The sequence below is a fragment of the Nicotiana sylvestris genome, chromosome 1 (genome assembly GCF_000393655.2).
Source record: "Nicotiana sylvestris chromosome 1, ASM39365v2, whole genome shotgun sequence".
Lineage (NCBI taxonomy): Eukaryota > Viridiplantae > Streptophyta > Magnoliopsida > Solanales > Solanaceae > Nicotiana > Nicotiana sylvestris.
The window spans coordinates 144670259-144687719 of NC_091057.1; the positions used below are offsets into that span (position 1 = coordinate 144670259).

A 17461-nucleotide genomic window follows, 5' to 3' on the forward strand; every position below is an offset into this window, starting at 1 on the left:
CAGGTGGAACTCCAGGGATTTGTTCTATTCGCTCATTTTGTTCCTTCAGCTGTTTCTGCAAGGTTAGTACTAAATTTTGCAAATATGAATTATTTAAATTACCTGGTCCCCCTTCTTGTGGTTCACTGGGGGTTGCTCCGTTTCCAGAATTATCAAGACCAGAACGGGGGTTCTCCAATGTATTATTATTAGGAGTTGGTGTAGGTGGCGCAGCAGGCAATCGACTAACAAGTGCCTGAAGAGCTTTGCCGACCTGTGCATCAATTAGCTTTTGCAAAGCTTCAGTTGTAACTCCTTCAAAATGTTCAGATTGCTCTTGTTGATCAGCACGGGATTCAGTAACAGGAGTGCCTTCACGAGATTGACGTGGTGAATTTAAAGGAGAGGGAACCACGATATCTTGATTTTGATGTATTTGATTCTCATGGTTTCCCAATGTGTTGTTACTGTTGTTGTCGGCGTTATTGTTTGACATGGTGACGATAATAGATAAGATATAGCTTAAAAGGAAAGATTATCAGATTCCCGGTAACGGAACCAATTTGTTTAACCAAAAATCTGAGTCCTTGGTCAAAGCTAAAAAAGAAATTCGGGTTACTGATAATCAGGAGACAAAAAATAAAATACTTTTGAGAACAATGGTAGAAGTTAAATAGATAAGTATTTCAATGAATTCTCAATAGTATTCCGTGTCCTTACAAATGATGATACTTCTTCCTTTTATAGATCATTCTAGGTAAATGAATAAAGCTTCAGCTTTAATGATATAATCATGAGCAATAAATGACATTAAATAAGCCGTTATACAATCATTCCTATTAAATACCAACTTTATAACGTATCAAACGTTTAATAATGAATTTGGACTCCTTTCTGTCATCTGATCCTTGCTTTCAATGCCTTCTAATCCGTTGGCTGTAAATAATTTAAATTGGTACGAGACTCGTATCTATACGTCGTCTCGTGCCTATTTAAATTCTTCTTCTCGTGGCTGTCTTCACCGTGCCTCTTAGTCAATTGTTGTTCTTTGACCATTCAACTAATCCACGTGTCATGCCACATCATTTTTAATATAAATTCAGTTTTTTCCAATACAATAGTGTTACGTTGAAAATATGGTCGCCAGAATATGTGTTTGGTAGTGTATGTCTTATATTTAAGAAAAAACCGACAAATAACCGAAAAAACGAAAAAAAACCGACAAAACTCGACATAAACCGAATCGAGGAAAAACCGACTTAATTGGTTTGGTTTGGTTCTAGTATTTGGAAAACTGACTTACTTGGTTTGGTTTCTTTTTAGGGATAAACCGATCCAAACCGAACCATGAACACCCCTAGAGGAAACATACACAAAAAAGTATTGTCCACAAAGAAATGTTCGTTAAGATACCATCACATTAAATACTTGTAAACTATAGTACATAATTATTTATCTAACATGGCAAAATTGATCATTTGTGTAAGTTTTGATGTCCTTTTATTTTAAATTCATGATATTATGCTAATGTAATAATATTTTTCGGCATTTAGATAATTTTTGTATTATTATACATAAAATTTCTATCGTTAGTTAAATTTTATTGTTCCTTTATATAAATAAATATTTAAATCAACAAGTGCCATTATTAACGTGCATCGCACGTTCATAGATACTAATATTCCTAAAACATGTACATTAGTTTGATAATAAGTTGGCAAAAAACGTATTGAAATAGCAAATGCGACTATTATTATATTACTTTTAAAACAACAGCATAAGCTGAAAGAAGTTACAATGAATTTTTTTCAAACTTAATAAGGAGAAAAAAATGCGTGAAAACAATGAACATCTAACTTTAAAGAAAGAAGATCAAATGATAACATGTAAAAATTTGTGGACTATAGTCTAAATTCGAGAAAACAATGACCGTAGCACGATTTTATCAATTTATTTTGCATAATAATAATTGGTTGAAGCTGCTTACAGTACAATATATATGATTTAGTTTACAAGATAGCAGCTTATTGATTTTGACTCAATTACATCTTTATCCTATGATACAAGATTAGACAAGTTTTCCAACAAAACCTACAAGGTTTCCCTATTACTCACACCATTCTACAAATTCTATGTAAATAGCCTTCCTTGAGTACGTCGAAACTTAAATAAGAACAAGGTCCTTAAAGGGCTAAAACTTGCTTCTATACAACATGAAATTCCTTCATCAATCAAGAATGTCCCTCCTTTGTAAATGGCTCATAACTAGTTCCAGATACATGTCTTTTACGGTTGATAGAAAACAATCCTGCAATTTATATGCGTAAAAGAAAAGGTTAAAATCACGCTAAGGCAAAACGATTGTACTCGCTTAATGCTCAAGAAAGAAGGTCATTGTCCTTTGAAATGAGGTGAAATGATCTGAATTCTGCTTATAGTGTGCAATATGGTATTGCCAAGCCTTAAAGTTCATATAACTTGTTATATGAATTAGGCTGTTGAAAGTTTTGTTGTTAACACATAGCAATGCCAATAACTTATAGTCAAAGTCATGAAAAAGTTCCGGGGGGGGGGGGGGTTGTTTCAGAACGGTCTAGTCAATGCTGGATGCAAATACCTCTAGAATAAGTCCATCGGTTGATCAAGTACTCCGTCATCATTCCAGTCAATATCCTTGGTGCCTGATTCTTTTCCAATTAACTGAAAGGGTGCGTCTAGTGGTGGTGGAGTCTGTAGCCAAAGAACAGATATAACACATGCAACCACATTGTTAGGAAACAGAAAGTTTCTGATAATGTTGTGAAGACTTGGAGAAAAGCTTGAATTCAATTGAAATTTACAGCCATTTGTTTGAAGGTAAGAAGATTTTACTACCATGCAGCGAATTAGCGGCCAATTTATTCCACGGAAGAAAGGATGATCTTTGATCTCACTTGCACCGCCATTTGATCCTAAACGGCTGGCTGGATCTCTATTTAGCAAAGCATGGATCAACTGTCTAGCTGCAAGGCTTACCTGCAACTCATAGATACAAAGATGCTTTCATTTGTTTCTAATCAGAGTTTCCTTCAATTCTTTCCCAGAAACAAACTTAAAAGTAATCTCATTTTTTATGAAATAATCTCACTTAATTTGCAAATGTAAATTTTGAGTGAAATCCCATTGACTACAGTAATAACAACACAACTATGCCTCTATTGAAAACTAGTTGGGATTGGTTACATAAATTATATTATATCCATTCCGTTCTGGTTTTTTGACCTGTTTCATTTAAATACCTATCAATTTGTCTTTAACAGTAAATGTTCTCTACATATTACACTATATCCCTACACTGAAATACAAATCTTAGTACAAACCAAAAGACTCTTAGCAAACTGTAAGTGCACTAATGCCGCCAACATGACTAAGCCTTTCGACTAGTTGGTATTGCCTCCATGGATATATTGCTTCAATTTTGTTTCTAGAGTTCGCTAAGTCAGCATAGATTTGGAGAGATCATAAGTCTTTAGACAACTACTATCCATGTAATTATATGCCTGCCTTCTCTGTTTTTTAGCGTCTTCGATCTTCATATGGTCACACCTACAGTATGGTGTAGTTGGAGGTCTACACAAGACGTGGTAAAGTAATCTCCAATAATCTTCTTGTTGTATTCTCTATATGTGCTACTTTTACTTTCTGTCAAAATGTGATCATGTTTAATATTGTATGATTGCATCCATCTTTATATCAACATTTCTGCGACACTCATCTTGTATATATCGTCTACACAAGACGTGGTAAAGTAATCTCCAATAATCTTCTTGTTGTATTCTCTATATGTGCTACTTTTACTTTCTGTCAAAATGTGATCATGTTTAATATTGTATGATTGCATCCATCTTTATATCAACATTTCTGCGACACTCATCTTGTATATATTTGTGGGCCGCTAAGGCCTAACATTCACTCCCATATAGTATAGTTACTTTGTAAGTCCCTCAACTGTTCACTTTGATTGATATCTTCCAATCACATAGCAATGACATAGTTTTACTTATATGTGTTACATCTTCATACCATTCTCCTGGAACACTAAACCAAAATATCTGAATTGCTTCATTTAGGCACCATAGTCCCGTCTAATCTTACTTCAGCTTCATTTTTCTTATGGTGACTAAACTGGACGTGTATATTATCTTCTACTTATCCTAATATTCAATGCCTCTCTATAGTTCAATCTATTGGCTGACTCCTCGCAAGTATCGTCAACTAACACAAAATCATTCGCGAACAACCTGCACCAAGAACCTCTCTTGTACACTAATGGTTAGCTCATCGAACATTTCCCACAGAAGAATAAAAGGAAAGCAGGAAAAATATAGTATAAAAAAACAAGTAAAAGACATAAGAGTGTCTTAAATATTATACATGGTCATAACAATGTAAATTTACCGGAATGCTGCTAGGGAAGGTGAGGTCCTTGTTTAGGATGTTGGCAAATGTCTTCTGCCTATTCTTTCCTCTAAATGGTGTGCGCCCATAGAGCATCTCATAAAGCAAGATTCCTGAAAACCAAACAGAAGAGTTTACGTAAGAAGAAGTGTATGAAGCAAAGTAAATCACCTCTAATATCAGTAAAGAGAAAATCAACCAGGAAAAACTTTCCCTGCCAATGTTGATTATTGTCAGGTGTATCCATTGAATATCATCCCAAAGTACTACTCTACTCCCTCCGTCACAAGAAACTGAGGTGAGTATCCTTTGGGTTCATTGCAGAAAACTAGACCCATTCCCTAAAATAGCTACATTTTCCTCCCTCCACAATTCAAACTGAAATACACTACTATTTTCTATTCAAAGATCTTGCTCTTAAACTCCATGCAGCTGAAACAATGACATCTTTAATGGGACAGGTGGCAAACTATGTTTGTGCCCTCCTTAAAGTACATGTAGGGATGGGCCAACTGGGAAAAAGTTACCTGATTGGGAAACCAAAAATAAGTTTGATTTAATTTCTCTTAGAAAACCGTGTCTACTCTTGTACTATAGGTTTTTTCTTCAGCCAAAAGAACTATGAGTTTCACTAGATTCATCTGAGAAAAAATCACACCCCATGCCGAAGATTATTACCTCTGAGTGGAACTTGAAAGGAAGTCAATTTAGGCCAAACAACAATGGGTGCAGCATGGAGGTCAGGACTATGCAAACTAACACTAAAGATTTTTCAGATAATAAGACAATAAAGATTTGAAGCATGGTGCTGAAATTATGCGAAAAGGAGATGAAAAATAGCTCAAGAATATGCAAGGTTTCTGGAGTGATTTTCACAAATATTGCCCTGTATGTTTTATTTTAAGAATATCTAAAGCATCAACAACAACAACAACATCATTAACAACAAAACTGCAAGAAATAATTTAATGGACTGAACTAAAAGTCATGAATTTGTTTCTTGCACACCTAAAGCCCACCAGTCGATTGCACTACTGTGACCAGCTCCTGTGATGATTTCCTGAAATCAAGTCATTTAGACATCAGACAATTATAATTATCTCTCGCTGGTAGAGTGAGTTAGAGTAAATTTCACTTCTCACCTACAAACAGGAAAATGGGAAAATTAAAATATATGTTATTCTACAAATATAAATCCAGTTATCTGCTTCAAAAGTAAGCCACAAGTCAGAACTCCTCGGATCTGATTAATTTCTACAGATGATAATTTGTTTCACAGAAGCAAAGACAGAAACTGTAAGTGTAAACATATCTGAAGGAAAAAATATTCGAGAATTAGGAACCAAGAAGCAATTATATAACATAATAAATTGCGGAGCAGGTTCATAAGCAGGATTTGCAATCGTTATGTGATTTAGAAACAGAAACAAAATAGCTGCTTATACATAACTCTTCGTTGGGTGATGTTCTGTTCTCCAAAAGACAAAAATTCCAGAGAAGATCCATATTTCACTTCAGTTATGGAACAAGTGCATGAAACTTGTAACATGGATGAATTCATGGAGTATACATTGCACAAAAGTCAACCTTTCTGATAGTTTACTTTACCGGAGCTATGTATTCTTCAGTACCAACGAATGAATTTGACTGCGAAATTGGTTCTGCGACAAATGTTGGTGGTGGAGTACTCCTAGACCTTCTCTTTGAGGGAGGATGCTTTATAACCTGGAAGATATATGTCACTTTAATATTATGAACAGATAATAACAGTCAGATATAGAAAAATACAGAGAGAGCACGGGAAAGAAACATTATAAGATATCAAAAACAACAGTTTGCTTAAATCAAATTGAAGGACAGTTCATAGATTTTCTTTTTTCTCTTATTCTCCTGTTTACCATCCATTTATTACTTTTTGATATCATTCAAATACTTTGAAGATACGTTTAACCTAAAAATATAAATTTCTACGAGACATATCTTCATTTTTCAGCAGCAGGAGTTCACTTAGTGGGAAATTACGATGAATAGTAAAGAAGACTAAATAAACTGAAGCGTACTTGAGGTTTACAGGATGTCTTGAAAGAAAGATCAAAGTCAGTTAATACGAGATGCCCATCTGCCTGAAGTAGGATATTTTCTGGTTTCAGGTCCCGGTATATTATTCCTGTAACATGAGAATAGACGAAATGAATGAACGACAACCATCAATCATATACCTTAAAAATGGAAGCTCTTAGTATTATGTCTCCCTTGATGAACCCCTCTATCTTTTGCCTGATAGAAATGTTAATATATCTTGATTTTGCAGTCTTACAAAGAGAATTGCTCAGGATGACTATTTTTTCAATTAGTAATAAGGACTTCGCTTCTGCTACCGTTTTACTTTCACAAAATTTCTTTCTTGTACCTGCAGTTCTTTACCAGTCATTCCTTTGTAAAATTTTACAAGTGTCCTAGAAACTTAATATCATTACATGCTTATAAGGAAACACCTCAGTAAGGACTAATATATTATGTCACAAGATTATAGCAAATTGGCTACTGAAGCTTGCCATACTATCTTTAGTTATCTGGTCCCCAAAAGTCCAATCAAAGCCAATGTCCAACGCTACGTTTAGGTTAAGCTGCATATCCATTACAGATGAAGAGAGTGTATCGACATTCCTCAAAGACTAAACAACAAATAGGAAAATGCAACTACTGGAGAAGGCTTGACTCAAAAGGTAGATGGAATACCCAAACAATGGAGATACTCCAAGCCAATTAGGACCTCTGCCGCATAAAACCTGGAAAAAGTGTTGGTAAATACATGAGTTGATTGCATGCTTGCTGGTACAAATTTGAGAAATTCTCAAAATTTTCCAGCTCTTTACATCTTAACTCAAAAGTTTTATGGAAGAACAATTTCTTTTTTAACGGCTGTATGCCAATGAAAAGCATATTTTGCATGATTATTTATTCACCAAATATTCCACGAAAGGCACATTCTTTGAGTATCAATAGTTCACCTATTTGACCTCAGTCTCCAAAGAGGGAGGTAATCCATATCGTATACTTATCTTTACCAGTGGAGAATAAGCAGAATAAAAAGTAAACTGAACTGGCCTATAGAGCAGATAATAGCACAAAGTCTACTCATGAGATATCGATGTGTATAATTTATAGTCCTTAAATATCTGCTTAAACATATCTAAGATTATCTTTCCTTTTCCAATCACAGCAATGTCCTAGATGTTCCTTCAAAAAATTAAAACTCAAGTAAAAAGGATATATCATAAGTCACGACCTTCTCTCATGTGTGAGTCTATTATAGGAGAATGACGAAATAAAGAACATGGAAAGAACTGGAAACATTACTTTCTTTCTTAATAAAAAAAAGCTAGAAGCATAACTTAACAAAATACAAATGATTACGAAGAAGCTTTGTCAGGTTGGAACACCAAACTTAAACACATCTTGCACCATGTAAGATGTTATAGAGCTTAGTCTAATCAAGTGTGGAGCAAGTTCAATTAAAAGATAAGTACCTTGCTGATTCCTCTTTAAATATTTTCATAGGCTGTCTGTCAAGCAAAGCAAATAACTCTCCTCCAGGACAGAAGTCTGTTATTAGGCAAACATGTGTTTCTGTCTGATTAAAAAACAAAGATGTGTGTTTTAGTTCATCAGGATATTTCAGTTCTTAAAGCATAAATCAGTATAACGTTGTTTAAACAATGCAAGATAATGTATTCGTCAGAAATTCAAAGGCGATGCAAGAAAGTATTTTCAGCAGTCTCTATAACTGAGTATGAAATTTGAAAGAAAATATGACCTGAAACTCGTTAAGATAAAAAGGTTGGGTAACTGTAATTTAGAACTGTAAAAATTCCAAAAAGAAAGAAGAAAAAAGACAAAAAGGATATTCAATTGATTGACCTAGCATGAAACATAATAACATACTAAATCTTATCTGTGCCGAAAATATTGTGAAAAAGAACTTAGTTAGCGGGGTTGTATTTTTTAACATGCAGGTACTTTTCAGTGTACTCAGTGTGGCCTTGCTACAAGACTAACTTGCATATTTACAGATAATCTTAAGTTACAGCTGGTTTACGATAATAGTCTGAGTTAAATAGTTACCTGGAATGATGAATATAGTGCTGGAAGGAAAGGATGATCAAGGAGAGCTATGATTTCTCTTTCAACGCATGCTCGATGTACCTGTAAATTATGCACTATTAATTTGTTTTCATATATAAGGTCTGAGAGAAGATACCAAATATCCTGATGTAGGAAGGGAAATGTGAGGTCATGTGTTTGGAATGTAAATCCAAAGGCCATCAAGGATTAAAATGCAACAGCAAAAAGTTCAGTATACTAAATGCTCAATATACTGATGCAGTAAATTTTCTCTGGCATCCGGACCTTATTACGGTTGAGCATAATGGATTTATCCATTGCCTTCATAGCAAAAAGTTCTCCTGTACCTTTCAGTTCCACCAAATGGACACTGCAAAGAAGAGAATAAGCACTTTAAGATGGTGTTTAGAGTCTTTCTGGTCACTTTTGTTTCTCTTTCTTGTGATGAGCACTTCAAGAAAGTCGTCATTAAGTTCAATGATATAAGTCCTCACCATATTATTTCTACACTTTAGCCTCGGAAAGGCAGTAGGATGTCACTAGAATTTGGTAAATGTAGGTTGAACACAGTGCCAATGAGGAATGGAGCATTTTGTGAACAAATAACATCAAAAGATTGAAGTACCTTCCAGTATCTCCACAACCCAAAGGTCGGACGGGTTTAAAGTTATTGAGCCCTATTCTTTCGCCATTTGCAGTGATCTGCAAGGTTAAAACTTAAGTAAGAGACAGGGAAAACTAATGCAAAATGCAATGAGAATAAAAAGTAATATGTCTAAAAGAAGATGTAAAAATTCAAATTATATACTAAAAGCATAGTTTTTACTGTTAAATACTAGTCTCTCTTCTGTCTTACATGCTTTAGTAGGTCGCACCACATACTTCATAAAATAGCATAAAAGCAGCAGACACCCTTGTTTCAAGTGTCTAAGCACTTACAGGTGTATATAGACATTACTGGGAAGAAAATGTCTCCTACTTGATCTAGAACTCAACACGCATATCATATGAGAGCCATAGTCTTTAATCATAAACAAAGAAATATCAGCTGTTCTCCCAAGGCATAGAAAAACATTAGATTTGATAGGGAGAACACAAAAAATTGTGTACCTTCTGTATAGCAGTCCATAAAGCACTATCCCTTTTATGAGGCCGTGGATAGACAGGTTTAGAATGCAAAGCCCACAAATCTTCAGGTTTCTGAAAGTATTAGAGGGTTCATGTCAGCTGTATTACATTTTCTTAACTTTTTGTGACAATGGTCTCAATAAAAATCTAAATGCTAAAAATTGGATTTGATAACTTTTATTGACCATTCTAAAGGCATGAATATTTTAACATAGCACTATCCATGAAAAGATAATTATGCATAATAATCATGATTAGACAAAAAATCACATGACAAAGATTATCTGGATCCAATTCGGAGTGAAAGGAATACCTTACCGAGTTGGCATCAGGAAGTTCTCGAACAGCTTCATCTACATTTTCTGCAGTAGCTTTGACCTGCAAGAGAAGTTTGTAGTTACTAACTAAAAGATCTGTACTTGCAAATTGGAGAGAAACACAATAATTTGACAAGTTCTAGTTAACTATTTGGATATTATTAATCAATCCTTCCGATTCAGGTAACTCATTCGGCTAGTGCAGGAGATTAAGGAAACAACTCCCGAATGTTCCATTATTTGAAGGAAGAAATATATCGAGAGTAACAGCTAGAACATCAGAAAATGAAGCATCTTGTTGACAGGACTTTTAGGCTAAAGCTCCAATAAAACAAGTTTCTATTGATTTAAAAGATTTGGATTCTTTTGAGAAGAGAAACTAGGTCAATTGGGGAAAAGGGAGTGAGTTAAGGCAGACTAGAGAAAGATGATCACTAAAATAGGATGAATAGAGTATTGTTACAAAACACTAAAGAAAGCATATCAAGACTGCAGTGGATGCATTCCTGAGAAAACCTTATCAAGAGGCAAAACTAAAATTCTAAATGGAACATCCTTGTTCAAGGATTTATATAGGCGACCCCAACTTTGTGTGACGGAGGCAGAAGTCTGAGTTCATTTTATCTTGACAAAAACAAAAGAGAAGTCTTATTTTTTATGCTTTGTTTGAATTTGCAAGCTTCTAAAAATTCTAGAATTTAATTCTGTAATAAAGTGTAATCTTACTGGCTTTGGGAGGATACATTTGCATAATTCTAAAAATTCAGATGCGGGAAGCGCGGCTTAGATGGTTCGGACATGTGCGGAGGAGAAGCCTAGATGCACCGGTTAGGAGGTGTGAGCGGTTGACTTTGGCAGGTACGAGGAGAGGCAGAGGGCGGCCTAAGAAGTATTGGGACGAGGTGATCAGGTAGGACATGGCGCAACTTCAGATTTCCGAGGACATGGCTCTTGATAGGAACATGTGGAGGTCGAGCATTAGGGTGGTAGGCTAGGGGGTAGTCGTGAGTTCTTCCCTCTTTGTACCAGATAGTCTGATAGAGTTTTGATAGGCTTGTTAGCGGTCTATATTGTGTTCACATTGTTGTTTTGCATAGTTTTGTGTTATTGTCCTTTCACTTATTCGTTGTTGATATTTTCTTTCTGGCATATTTTATTGTTACATGCCTTTTTTTGTTTCTTTTCTGATATTATTGTCTCTCTTGTTGAGCCGAGAGTCTCCAGGAAACAACCTCTCTACCCTTTTCAGGGTGGGGGTAAGGTCTGCGTACACTCTACTCTCCCCAGACCCCACTAGTGGGATTTTTACTGGGTATGTTGTTGTTGTTGTTGTTGTAAGGAAAGAAAAAAGAACCAGCCAAAAGGCTTGTGTTCTTCTTTCAACAATTGCTTTACAAATATTCACTAACTGGGGTCACTTTTCTTATTCACTACCACATTGACTAGAAATAGAATGGCAATCACAATAGAGTAAATAAATAAAGAAAAGAAAGCTAGCCTTCCCAGGTAGAACATATGCTAATAACTAGCTGTCGACCATAATATCACAGGTATAGATTCCACAAAGACGAGTGACAGAAATTTACCAACTTAGCACTGCTTTGTTCAGTTTGTTCTGAGAGGCGGTTTCTTAGTGGTTCCAGATGATCACTTCCATCTAACTGAACACCGATGAAATATTGTAGTTCTCCCTGCAAATGTGAAGTGCCGACATCAGCCAAATAGCAGAAAATTGTCAAATTTTTACAACATGTTTCAGGAAAGTAGACAGAAAGATCACCTTCTGATCACGCATAGGTTGCAAGTGAAATAAATTCCAGAACTTCTTCCCTGAAAATATTTATTTACGTGAAGTAACGTCTAGTTATAGTGTAGTAACGTCTAGTTAACAGAACAAAATGCATGTTCCATTCCATTTCACTTCTCAAAACACAAAGTGAGATAGTTTACCGCTCTTTGTATAATTAATTAATTGCACAGTAATTTCTCTTTGTTCTCTTATGGCATCTCGTATCTTTTGAACTGTTGCTTGATCTGTTTCAGGTCCCTGAAGAAATCTGAAGAATTGGAAATCTTATTAGATTAAATTTACATGGTGGGAAGCAAATCAGAAAGCAAAACCCATAAAACAACGTATTATCAGATTTCTTCGCATAGATAGGCAGTGAACTACTAACTAGTGTAATAAAATAAAAGAAGGGAAGAGATTTCTCGAACTTTTAATTACAGACATCCAACTTTGACAAGACCATACTAAAAGGAACTCCAAATATATGTCAATGCGATATATAAAGCAAGATTCAACTCATACCGGCAGTTTCTTCCTAAGATCTCTTCGCGTGTGTATTCCGTCAGTTCAAGAAAGCTATCTGAAGCAAATATCTGCAAAAAAAAAAAAGTATTCCTGCTTTCAGTTTCCAGCACAACAGGAATCTAAGATATAAATTACCAATTTGACTTAATTATGAAACAGATATACTAATGCACCCTGTTTCAGTACAAAATAATTTGTCCCTTAAGACAATTTAAAGGTTCTTTACGACGAATTTTTTTTCTAATTAATGAAATAGATATCATAATATATAGGGGATGAAAACAACCTAGGTCCATTTGCAGTAAATGATGGCCTATGTAAACTTTCAAATGATTACACTAGGTTTTCTTGATTGTCCACATAATCATCTATATTTGTTCTCTTCACTATCGCAATGTTACTGCCAGTCAATTCGGATGTGGCAGCTGAGGAGGCCTGGCTCAAGTGGCAAAACTTGAGGCCTTGTAACCAAGCACCAAAGCTGATGAGAGTATGTCAAATGTACTGTAGTAGTATGTGTCACATTTACATTTGCTTTTAAGTTGTTAGTTTAGCTACCATTATCCTAATAACTCCTCAGCTAGTGAGTATGTGTTTTTCTTTACATACCCTCATTGATATTCTAAAAAAAAAAAAAAGTGAAATTTGATGTGTAACAATCACGTAGCACACACTAGCTTTTTTCTTGATCTTACAATTGGGCAATCAGGAAGTCTGGGATCTGAAATCACGAAATTCTTTTCAATGCGCTCCAAAGTTGTCGCAAGGTCGATTCCTTGACGTATGTCTCTTTCTCTTTCAGCACGCTCCCAACTGTCAGTACGTTCTACGTCTTTCGTCATTAGTATTTCAGGTCCAATATTCTGTTCATTTTCTAGTGGAGCAGAGATGCTAGAGGACCTTCCCTTAAACCTGCGCAAAGTAATATCATGTTCTAAAAGACTGAATGCTACAAGCAGGTATAAAGCTTAATGCTGCTAAAAAGTTTTTACCTAACAAAACCCTGATTATATTTCCAAAACACATACACGTTTTTAAAGGAAAAATTAGACATGGAAAAGAGGTGCAGACTGAAGGTACGCATCTAATAGACTATCAACTAATTATAGTATCCTGAGTTGTATTTTATCTAGTTAACCACACAGTTCATCTGAAAATGCTTCGAAATTGCTTTTTCCACAGAACTGAAAGAAAATTCTTCTGCAGTTTTTGTAATTGGTATTCTCAGATATCTTAACTGGGATTCTCTTCTACAACTAACGGGAAAGGACAATAAATGAACACAAATACATTGTGCATGTTCTGTCTACTTCTCTCAAGAACTAAGAAACCGAGAAGATATTATTTTCTGCTGTTTGATATATTGTACATATCAAGTCTTGGACCACTTTCTGAGCCAAGGGTCTACTGAAAACAACCTCTCTATCCTCACAAGGTAGGGGTAAGGTTTGCGTACACACTATCCTCCCCAGACCCCACTGTGTGGGATAACACTGGGTATGTTGTTGTTGAAGTCTTGGACCACTATGGAATCAAATAAGTTCACACAGCAAAAACAAAAAAATTAAGCTGACAACTTCAGAATTGAGTTTTAGTTAATATTACACGGAGTAGTCCCTACAACTATTGAGAGGGGACAAACTTTCAGCCAATCGGAACAAAAGAATGAGAAGCTGCTAACTATCTCTGATATAGTTTGAGAAATAATCAGGCAAGTTGTTAAGTACTTTCCATTCATTCAACATCCAGTTTCATTAATAAACATTAGAACATGCTGACAATTGAACAAAACATCCAACACAAGTTCTAGTAAACCAGAGTTAGTACAGCAGTGTTAATATGAAATTTGATTGTAACACATAGTAGAGTGAAAAAGTGAAAGTCAAAGGACTCACCCCTTTAAGGAAACACGTGCAGATTTTCTAGACTTTTTATCTGAGTCCTGAACAGACATATCACTCGCTGTTTCCCACTGAGGTGTATATCGGCCAGGTGTTTTCATGCTTTCAGTTTCAGCAGACTTAGGAAGCATAAAATCTAATTGTAGCTTCTCTTTATCAGTTCTGGAAGTAGCATCCTGACTTGCAGACTTCATATGAGAGCGTGGATTTTTCACGGTTTGCACCACTTCTGTAATGGAACCTAAAGCCTTTTCCTTCTGACGAGCTGAGAAACAAACAAGAAGGATTTCAAAATTTTAAGAAGCAAAGTCAAACACTTCTGCAGATAGAAATAAAGCCAAACACTTGTGCATACCATCATATCTGATTAAAGACTTGGGCAATCCATTTGGTCGTAATGCTTTCTCATTAATCCCTTCCGTGTATTTGCTCACTTCCACCTGCATTCTGTCACACGGGAATTATCTTCATCAGATGAAAATGCTTTATATTACAATAGGGAAACAAAATGTGGGACCACAAAAGCATCTTTACCCTATAAACTTGATTGTCTTTCCGGTGTCATCTTTTATGGGGGTGACGGTTAGCAGGTTCCAAAAAGGAGTGCCATTCTTCTTGTAGTTCAAAAGCCTTCCACAGTAGCTTTTCCCGGTTTTCACAGCTTCTCGGATTTTTTCTACTTCTTTCTGGTCTGTATCTTTCCCCTGTAGGAACCGACTGCATCAAACAAGTCAAGGTCACCTTCAACTCCTTTTCCATCATCCATATGATCAAAGAAGTACAAATCAGGGAATACTGCTGAAAGTAAAGCCTAAACTGAAGAATATCTTAATAAAGAACAAAGAATCAACAAGAAACTAATGGCTTGGCAACATTGTTCCGTTTCATCACTTGAAAAAGCTGGTTCAAGCTACAAGGACAAATTTGAGACAATTAGTTTAGCTTCAGGCAGTAAATCACAGTGTTAGTCGAAACCCTTAATTCTTCTCTTAGCAAAAGGCTCCCATTCAAAGTTTGAACCAGATATCTAGGTACTTCCTATATTAAATGACAGGATAGATGAATTACTCATCAGAATAAGGACGAATTGTATGATTTTTCCAGTTACGGTCCTGCAATTTCACCAGTTCAAAATTTCGTACTTATTGATCAAAGAGGTCCAGACACAAACTTTTACTCACAATTTCGCTCTGCCCCCCCCCCCCCCCTAAAGCTACATAAGGATTGAACAAATTCTAAGGACTATATTTGAGTCTTATCACTAGTCTGCCCACGGTGCTTAGATATATTACATAACAGCAAAATTCACTGGAAAACATAGAGAAAGCATTAGGTTAAGCGGAAAAACTGTTACCAATTCCTTCCAATAATCTCCTTCGAAGAATAACCAGTCATCGTAAAGAAGCCACTGCTTGCATAAACAATAGGGCAGTCTGGTTTTGTGGCATCAGATACGACAAATGTCTGTTGAAGTGTTGCTAATGCATCCTTCAGCTCCTGAGAAACTCTAGGAAATTTAGTGTCTTCATAAGACTCCTCGGATGTCCTTGTTGATCCGACTGAATACTTCTCCAATGAATTCTTGCCTCTTTCCCCATCTGCAAATGAATTTTCTCCGCTTCTGCTAATTGCGTGAAAGCTACCTTCTCCAACATCTGTCCTCACTGTCAATCCCCACTCTGCAGCCCTTGCTGCTATGCTGGTTTCACTAGGGATCTGACTATTTGCATTGCCGTTATCTTCTCCTTTTTTCCCATTCGGGTCAAAGGCCATCCACTTGTTCATTGGCTTATTTGTTCCCGTCATATTCCCAGATTCCACCCCTTTCACTGAAATTTCTTGCACATCAATACCCTCATTTCTACTACTAGCCGACTTTCCACCTTCACGAGTCAATGTCGGGTCAAAGACATCAAGTGATCTCCTTTGGTCTTTATAACCAGAACTTAGTGAGTCCATTTCTGTTCCTCAAAGCACACAACCTACTAACATCAAAACAGACAAAAGTTTATAACTAAATCATTAACCTCTAGCTAGTATAAATCAGCAAACACAGACTAACTAAAAAGATTTAACACACAGAAACACAATAGAACTGAAATATCAACACCAAACAACAACATAACCAGTATTATCCTACACCGTGGGATCAACACCAAACAATAAGACAAAATATAAAAGCACTCCTAAACTAAAAGTCATGCAACACATTGAACATGCAAATGCCTCTTTTCCTTCAACAGCGAAAATAGTGATCATTGCCCCGAAAAAAGAAATAAATGAACCTATCAGTTTATTATGTAATTCAAGTACACATATCATAAAAGAAACAACATAATTCTTCAACTTAGTACAAGGAACCTACTAAGTATAAATGCTTAAATAAATAAAAACTAGGCCCAAGTTTAGGAAAATTCAGTGGAAAGGGTGTTCATTAAAGATTGAAAAGAACCTGAATATACAAAGTCACAGAAGGCAATACAATCAAAAGGGTATTAAATTAAGAGAGAAAAGAACCTGAATTGGGATAAGATTATATGAAGAGAGGGTACATTTTACTAATTCTGCAGAGTAATAGTTGGTTCCAAGTCTGAGCTAGTCTGTCAAGTTTTTGTATTGTGACAGGGGAGCAAGTAAGAACCAGAAATAGTAGATGTTGGGAAGATAACGTTCACAGAATTAAAAAGGACAACGAATAGGGCCATGTTGCAAAATTGTGGCCGCTATTTGTAGTAGTAGCAATTTACTGAAAATGAGCAACTCTTGACTTTTGTGAGATACTCCTTTATAAATAACCACTTCTGGCGCTCTCTGCTACAACAATAGTTAGTTAAAATTTAAAGACAGAGTTGCCCTTTCCACTTTCCAACTTTGAATTTCCCTTCTCCTCCTTTTCTTCTCTTTTCCCTTTTGGGTAAAAAGTACCCAAGTTCTAGACCCCGTTTGGACTGGAAAAAAAAAGGTTGTTTTTCAATATAGTAACTTGGGATTGTACAACTTATTGTTTTGGACTTTAAATTATTTTAGATACTTTTTAACTTTGCCAAACTATAAAAAATATTTAAAAATTGATTTAACCAATTTAAAAGTCAATCCAAACACCCTCCTAGATTGATAGGGGAATACGGAAGTGAGTTTTTGTTAGAAAAAAAAAAAAATACCACTGCAATAGCCAATAAGTACAGAAGCATGAGTTTTAGCGTCTAAAACAGTATCCCTTAATTAAGTGATAAGTATTCACTTAAAGTTTATGTCTTGGG

General features: G+C 35.6%; 1 protein-coding gene across 4 annotated transcripts; it reads right to left on the reverse strand.

The window, feature by feature from the left end:
• Positions 1-1892: 1892 nt before the first annotated feature.
• LOC104250174 (phototropin-2) lies at positions 1893-16889 on the reverse strand. Of its 4 annotated transcripts, none has more exons than XM_009806745.2 (24): positions 16719-16886; positions 15556-16183; positions 14736-14918; positions 14557-14648; positions 14196-14466; positions 12996-13212; positions 12298-12368; positions 11937-12043; positions 11767-11816; positions 11573-11677; positions 9988-10047; positions 9652-9741; positions 9167-9243; positions 8827-8911; positions 8542-8622; positions 7947-8050; positions 7156-7205; positions 6477-6583; positions 6025-6141; positions 5425-5476; positions 4417-4529; positions 2854-2994; positions 2597-2709; positions 1893-2287 (listed from the first exon to the last, which is right to left on the reverse strand). In XM_009806745.2, the coding sequence occupies exons 2-23, from the start codon at positions 16158-16160 to the stop codon at positions 2599-2601; spliced, it is 2889 nt and encodes a 962-aa protein (XP_009805047.1). In that variant the 5' UTR covers positions 16161-16183; positions 16719-16886; the 3' UTR covers positions 1893-2287; positions 2597-2598. The 4 variants fall into 4 exon arrangements, with proteins under 4 accessions (XP_009805047.1, XP_009805048.1, XP_009805049.1 ...); XM_009806746.2 differs by having other exon boundaries at positions 15556-16186; XM_009806747.2 differs by lacking the exon at positions 16719-16886 and adding an exon at positions 16654-16711.
• Positions 16890-17461: the final 572 nt, after the last annotated feature.

Bases quoted from the DNA above. Each gene is read 5' to 3' on its own strand.
- LOC104250174 (XM_009806745.2), bottom strand. From the start codon at position 16,160: ATGGACTCACTAAGTTCTGGTTATAAAGACCAAAGGAGATCACTTGAT. The intron at 12,044-12,297 runs GTATGAGTTGAA...CCAATTCTTCAG, and splicing joins ATCTTAGGAAGAAACTGCCG to ATTTCTTCAGGGACCTGAAA. The intron at 11,678-11,766 runs GTGATCTTTCTG...TCACATTTGCAG, and splicing joins AACCTATGCGTGATCAGAAG to GGAGAACTACAATATTTCAT.